This window comes from Colobus angolensis, unplaced genomic scaffold, assembly GCF_000951035.1.
Source record: "Colobus angolensis palliatus isolate OR3802 unplaced genomic scaffold, Cang.pa_1.0 Scaffold601, whole genome shotgun sequence".
Lineage (NCBI taxonomy): Eukaryota > Metazoa > Chordata > Mammalia > Primates > Cercopithecidae > Colobus > Colobus angolensis.
Window position 1 is genome coordinate 763,784 of NW_012119611.1, and position 7,260 is coordinate 771,043.

Below are 7,260 nucleotides of genomic sequence, written 5' to 3' on the forward strand. Positions count from 1 at the left end.
CTCCTGGGACTTCCCGAGTCCCACCTTTGCCGCTATTTAAGGCAAGTTGCAGACCTTGGCGACTCCTCGAAGGACACTCCGTTTCTAAGAGCTGCCAGCAAATCCTTCTGAGGGCTGCTCCCCGTGGTCCAGACAGGCTGGAAAGCCACCGTCTGAGCTCCAGGAAGCCACTGGGCCCCGCCACTGTTCACCCGAGGATGGGCTATTCTCACTGGTAGCAGACGGTTCTCAATGGAAGAGTCTCCCAGATGGGGCTGTTCTCCGGATTTCTGCCCCTCCCAGGCCACCCCAGGCCTCCTCTCCAGGAGTGCTCAGGGGAGTGAGAAAAGCCAGGTATGCCGTGCTCTATGCCAGGATGCACTCGGTGCCATGGGCTGTGGTAAAAAATAAACGCCAGAAGCCACTTCAACAGCAAAGTACTCAAAGTCTGATGAAATTATGATTTATTTTAGTTAGATTTTATTTTTGTTTATGCGTGTTATTACTTTCTGTTATTAATATTAGCCTACAATTAGTTAAATTAGAGCGCATTCATACTGTGGAATGCAGCAGCTACAAAGAATGAAAATCACTCCCAGGCATTTCGTTAAGTGACAAATTAAATCACTACAATAAGGGTGGGAAGTTTGTAGACTATGATTCCATTGAATGTTTGCAGTGGGTGAGTGGGGTGTGTGCGTGCGTGTGTGGGAACCCGTGTGAGTGTGTGACTGCGCGTTTGCGTGCACGGCACTAAGCAGGGAAGAAAATGTCCCTGGCAGCTAAGAATGGTTCCCTCTGGAGAGTGGGGAAAGACGGAAGAAGCAGGAATCTTCACTCTGACCTTCATGTCTTACTTTTCAAGTGTTTGCACGACGTGTGACTTTTACCTTCCTTTTTGTGTCTTTCAGTGTTTTCAAGGTTAAGGGCCCAAAGGAAACAAAGCACACCCCATGTCTCTACAGTGCTGTCATGGGAGAAAAGACTGGACATGATTTGATGTGGCAAAGCTACAGGCAAGGGCACGAGTCCAAGGAAGACAGACATGAGCCCAGAAAGCAGGTTCCCGCCTACCCACAGGGAGGACCGGCCAGGGGCCATGGAGGGACTGCGGGAGGCTGGGCTGGGTCGCAGGAGGGGGCTGGGCTCTCTCTGGAGGGAACCCCTGTCTGGAGGGAGGCCGGTCACCCTGCCCTCTGCCCATCCTTCCAGCCTGGGCTCCTGTGACCATAGCGAGAGGAGATGCCAGAGGGGAAGCCTGAGCTGGGCTGGGCTCCGTCCGGACAGGGGACCTGGGGCAGAAGCCAGGGGCGGGGGCAGGAGCAGGAGGTGGGTCATCCAGGGAAGAAGGCTTCCTGACCCTGTGCTCCAAGGCGAGGAGCGGGCACGTGGCCCTCTGGGGACCTGTCCGGCTCAAAGACTCCAGGTGCCCTTCAGGTGAGTAAAACAACCGAGTAATCTTCAGTGCAACGCGAAAGCGGCTGGAAAGCTGGAATCATAGTCACCACCTATGCTGAGCAAAATCACGATTAAAATGGGTTTTCGGCTTTCCCTGAACCCACTTTGCACCTCAGTGGTCCCAGTAGAAATGGCTCCTGTAGTTGACAGCTCCACTGGCACTGGACACTCCTTGATTCTTACTTTGCTGAATCTCGAGAATCTTTTAAGATTGCTGGGATGGAGGGACGCACGGGGAGAAATGGCAGGCGAAACACCAGGTCCTGCCAAGGGAAGGAGGAAACAAACGCCTCCCCGATGGATTCCAGGGAAACAGACCAGCCAAGGGTGTGGTTCCACACCGGGTGCTTGAGCCCCTGTTGTCCTGAGACCATTCCTTCCCTGACTCTCTCCTAACTCTGTCCCCGTCGCTCCCACTCGGCGACCTGGCTCGCCCTTTGCCCTCTGCTCTTCTCACTCTATGCCTGACCCCGCACTAACTGTAGAAAATGCAGAAATGAGAAACAGACATTCATTCAACAAACATTTATTCTTTTATATTATTTATTTATTTATTTATTTATTGAGAGATGGGGTCTGGCTCTGTCGCCTGGGCTGTAGTGCAGTGGTACGACCATAGCTCACTGCAGCCTCCACCTCCTGGGCTCAAATGATCCTCCTGCCTCAGCCTCCTCAGTAGCTGGGACCACAGGCGCATGCCACCATGCCTGGCTAACTTAAAACAATTTTTTTTTAGTAGAGATGGGGTCTCACTCTGTTGTGCAGGCTGCTCTCGAACTCATGGCCTCAAACAATTCTTCTGCCTCAGCCTCCCAAAGTGCTGGGATTACAACCATCAGCCACCTTCAGGCCAGCCAACAAACATTTATTGACACTCCTAATCTGTGCCAGCCGTGGTTTGAGAGGCCGCATTAACACACTGTGCCCGCCGTCATGGAGCTCATAGGCTGTTGCAGTAGACAGAGAAGTAAACAAAGAATTACAGGGCTCAGAGATAAATCACCCAATCGACTGGGGATGCCAGAGAGGCACCAGATCCGAGGTGGGTTGGGCCCCTTCCGCTCTAGTGTCCTGTGCTCTAGCGTCCTGCTCACAGTCGGCTGCTGGAACCCTGGGAGTTTGGAGGTGGTAGTCGGGGAAGGACAAAGTGGCTGATGCACAAAGCCAGGAGTGTCCACACCCTACAGCAGTTCCCTACAGCCCGGTGACTGTGTCTAAACCTATTTAGTACCTAGAGCTCAGCCCCCTGCCCCCGCCCCAGAAAAGTCTTGAAAGCATAGAACAGCGCTGACAGAAAGATTGTCTTTAGCATCTGGGAAAAACAACTTCGTGTTTAGAATTTGCTCATCTGGGTTCATTTTGATAATAATTCAACAGGTGAACTGATGTGGCATCCCATAAGCAGTTCTTCATTTTCAGTGAACAGAGGGCAGAATTCGAAAAGCTGGTGGAGTGAAACCCAGGGCTAAGCCTGGAAAAGAGGGTTGGAGGGCTGCGAGAGCTGGCTGCACTCCCATTCCTGGAAAGGGCTTCAGGGTTTCTCATGACTTGGAGAATTGCTGGAAAAACAAAACAAAACCTAAACCCTGTAACCCAGTTCTACAAGGCAGCCTGTAGGATGAACCGATTGCAGAAAAACCACACCTTAAGCTCTGAGTTTGTTATCTTGGGCTTCGGGGACCTGGCGGAACTGCACATCTTCTTTTTTGGACTGTTTCTAATCATGCATCTTGTCACCCTGGCGGGGCACACAACTATTGTGCTCCTCACCCTCATTGACTTCTGCCTGCAGACCCCCACGTATTTCTTCCTCCGAAACCTGTCCACCGTTGAGATTTGCTATACATTGGTTATTGTCCCCAACATGCTGGCCAATTTCCTGTCCAGGAACCAGCGGATGCCCTTTCTGGGCTGTGCCCTGCAAATGCACTTCTTCGTTGCCCTGGGCGGGGCGGAGTGCTTCCTCCTGGCCGTGACAGCCTACGACCGCTTTGTGGCCATCTGCAAGCCCCTTCACTACACACTCCTCATCACCAGGACCCTCTGCCTGCAGATGCTGGCTCTGGCGTGCATTGGCGGCTTTGCGCTCTCCCTCACATTGACCACGCTGATATTCCTCCTGCCCTTTTGTCAGTCCCACGAGATCAATCATTTCTTCTGTGACATCCCCGCCGTGCTCTTCCTGGCCTGCTCGAACACTCGAGCCAATGAGATTGCTGTCTTCCTCGTCTGCACGCTCATCCTCTTGATCCCCTTCCTGCTGATCCTGCTCTCCTACGGATTCATTATCACGGCTGTCCTCAGAATCCGCTCGGCCGCGGGCAGGAGCAAGGCCTTCTCCACCTGCGCTGGGCACCTCCTGGTCTCGCTTCTTCACTATGGCTGTGCAGTCTTCATCTACATTCGCCCCAAGTCCTGCTACGCCCCCGACCAGGACAAAATTGTGTCCTTAATCTACACCAATGTCACCCCCATGCTCTACCCTATGATCTACAGTCTGAGGAACAAGGAAGTCAAGTCACTGTCCACCCCAGACCTGCTGCTGTGGGTGCTGGATGGAACAGTCACAGTCCATGAAGCAGCAGCCCCATGCGAGTTGAAGGGGAAGGCAGAGCCCTCTGAGAACAGCCTGGCTCCCTTTCCAGAACCCAGCCGTCTCCCGATGCACCTGGTGGCCCCACCCCTCCCTTGGAGGGCTTCTCCGTGGTTCTGAGTGCGCCTGGGACTCACTGCCCCCTTTGCTGTGGCCGGACAGATGGAAGGGATGCGAAGGTTTGCTGAGACGCAGCAGGTCTAGGGTGGACAGTTCCATCCAGCACCCACAGCAATGGCAGAGACGTGGACACTGACAGGCAGAAGGGCCTCAGATGGCCCAAATGAAACATTAAGCCAGCTGCTTCTGTGACCAAACAACCAGCAGGGCTAGAAACACAAGGAGTTCCCAGATCCAGACTAGGGAAGGTTTGGATGGAAAGGCAGAGCCAGCCTGGAAACAGAATCCCTGCGTCACCAGAAAACAACGTCATGATCGCTTGAGACACGAGAGTGTAATCCGAGGCAGCAGCTCCCAGTGCAGCTGACCCCTCCTCATCCTACCAATGTCGGTGAAAGGGCCACTTGTTCCCAGAAGCCCCATGGGTGGTCTGTCTCCCTGGCTGAGCTGGAGACTCCTCGAAGGGGAGAACCAGTTTCGAGGTCTCTGCCGCCCCAGCCCCTGGCACATGATAGATGCACCATAAGCGGTAATGGAACTGAACCGTGAGCCCCCCGAGTTTTGGCACAGGAATGGCTTCAGATCCCAGTTGCTAATGAAACAGAAACTTTTCATATCCTGCTGGGCTGAGGCCTCTGTGACTCGGGGACAAAGGTCAGGTGTAATGATCTCAAGAATGTGTTTGCTGTCCCCACTCTCGCTCCACAGGCTGGCCAAGTGGTTGGATCTCTGAGTTTCCCTCGACCATAACACTTAGCAGGGAAGACACACTTCTTTGTTCCTTTTAGAGACAGGATCTTCCTCTGTAGCCCAGGCTGGAGGGCAGTGATGTGATCACAGCTCACTGCAGCCTCAACCTCCCAGGCTCAAATGATCCTACCGCCTCAGCCTCCAGAGCAGCTGGTACTACAGGTGTGTGCAACCGCTCCTGGCTAATATTAATATTAATCTTTTTTTTTTTTCTTTTGAGGAGACGGGGGGAATCTCGCTATGTTGCCCAGGCTGGTGTCCAACTCCTGGACTCAAGTGATCCTCCCACTTTGACCTCCCAAAGTGCTGGGATGACAGGCGTGAGCCACCACACCTGGCCAGGAAATATTTCTTGAAAGAAAGAATGAGAGAGTACCTCTTGTCTCCCCAGTACAGGGCTTGGCACTGAGGATACAGAAAAGCTCCAGACAAGCTTCCTGCCTTTATGGAGCTCACAAAGTAGGCTGGGCTATTAGGCACTAAGACAAATCACTGTCATACAATGGGTACTCGCCATTCCTGCACAGGAAAGGGTCACTCACCCCTACCACCAAACCTAGGAACGGCCACATGCTGCTCAAAGGGTCAACACAGCTGCCTTTCACTGTCCTCAAGTGATGGCAGGTGGGCGCTCAGAGAAGACCAAAGGCTCAAGGCCAGGGGACTAGGCCAGCCGGGGCTTCCCAACAGACCCCCATCCTGAGTCCCACACAAGAGCCTGCAATGACCCCCACAGGGCGAAACAAGCCGCTCTCACCAGCCCTGGTAGGTATGGCTGGGCCCTCCCCCTGGTCCATATGAGGCCAGCCTACACCATCCCCACTTAGACCGCCCCACTCAGGCCAAATTCCTGGGAAAGGGGCCGGGAATCTGCGTAGAGCGGGGGAGATTGTTCTCATCATATAGGTGAGAGATGATGCCGACCTGGCCTGGGGAGGGTGGAGACGACACATTGAAGGAAACTGATTAGACGGAAGGTGAGATGACAGAGTGCGGGGCCATGGAAACACGTGTCGCCAAGACAGAGAACGAAGCAGAGGGAAGCCATTCCAGGAGTCGGGGGATAGGCAGTGAGGTCGGCTGGGGGCAGGTTGGGTTGGAAGTACCTACAGGCCATCCAAGCTCACATGACTGTACTGGTTTGAAACTCTGGAATTCAAGCAAAGAGACCCCTGCTTAACTTTAATTCGATGGCCCTCTTTGAATATAGACATCCTGGCCCTGTCACCTCTGAAGCTTCGCCATTCCAGATGATGCCAAATGTGATTTCAAATACATTTCATCCATTCCGAGCAAGTCTTCTCTGATTCGGAAACACAAAGGCGATCACTGCCAGCGTGTGTGGACCAGGACCAGCCCTCTGGAGAGGAGGGGCTCTTACGGGCCTTGGTACATTTTGTGTTTAAGCACACACGTGTTCTTCATGAGTGCCCCCAAGGTGCAGAAGAAAAAAGAAAAATCTCATTGTGTGGTAGTGACAAAATGCTGATGAAGCAAACTATCAACAGCCCTCTGGAGGAATAACTTTCAAGGTAGGATGAACTGCGTGTATGGAATTTGGAAACAATGGTTTTTTGGAAGTGGCTGAAAGCCACAGAGACACCCGGGAGAGCCGGGCGACATCGGCCCCGTGGTGTCTAGCGTGGGCCCCAAGGCTTGGTGACTTCAGGGACTTCATCACGGCACAGTCCGCCTCATTGCGTCAAGAAAAGGTGCCAATTAGAACAAGTTTCAGAGGAAAAACACGGCCTCCAGTGAATTGAACAGGCTAATTTAAACTTTGGCAAACTGGCTCACTCTGGAGCTCATTAGAAATTTTCCTCAACAGCAAGTAATGAATAACTTTCTTAATCACTTTCTGCTTATAAATGTAATACATGTTCACTGTAAAAGAAGAGGAAATGTGGGCAAGTTTGGAAGAGAAAATAAAAAACCAACCATTATCTCGCCGCCAAGGATAACGACAATGAAAATGTGGTGTATTTCTGGATAAATGAGCTGATCCTTGTCTAGTGCCTACGACACTGGTTTGGGACGTGGTAACCACCCAACAAATGTTACTGGTTATCATTATTCTCATTGCTAGTAGGCTTAGAACAGTCTTTTCCGATGCTATCCCTCCCCCAGCCCCCCACTCCCGACAGACCCCGGTGTGTGATGTTCCCCTCCCTGTGTCCATGTGTTCTCATTGTTCAACTCCCACTTATGAGTGAGAACATGCAGTGTTTGGTTTTCTGTTCCTGTGTTAGTTTGCCGAGAATGATGGTTTCCAGCTTCATCCACGTCTCTGCAAACGACAAGAACTCATTCTTTTCCATGGCTGCATATATTCCATGGTGTGTATGTGCCACATTTTTAAA

The 7,260-nt window shown here is 52.3% G+C and overlaps 1 protein-coding gene across 1 annotated transcript; it reads left to right on the forward strand.

The window, feature by feature from the left end:
• Positions 1-3,055: 3,055 nt before the first annotated feature.
• Positions 3,056-4,234, forward strand: LOC105527035 (olfactory receptor 10Q1-like). The gene is made up of 2 exons (XM_011963222.1): positions 3,056-3,949; positions 4,193-4,234. Exons 1-2 carry the CDS (start codon positions 3,056-3,058, stop codon positions 4,232-4,234), a joined length of 936 nt encoding a protein of 311 aa, XP_011818612.1.
• Positions 4,235-7,260: the final 3,026 nt, after the last annotated feature.

Bases quoted from the DNA above. Each gene is read 5' to 3' on its own strand.
- LOC105527035 (XM_011963222.1), top strand. From the start codon at position 3,056: ATGAACCGATTGCAGAAAAACCACACCTTAAGCTCTGAGTTTGTTATC. The intron at 3,950-4,192 runs GTCAAGTCACTG...GTGGCCGGACAG, and splicing joins ACAGTCTGAGGAACAAGGAA to ATGGAAGGGATGCGAAGGTT.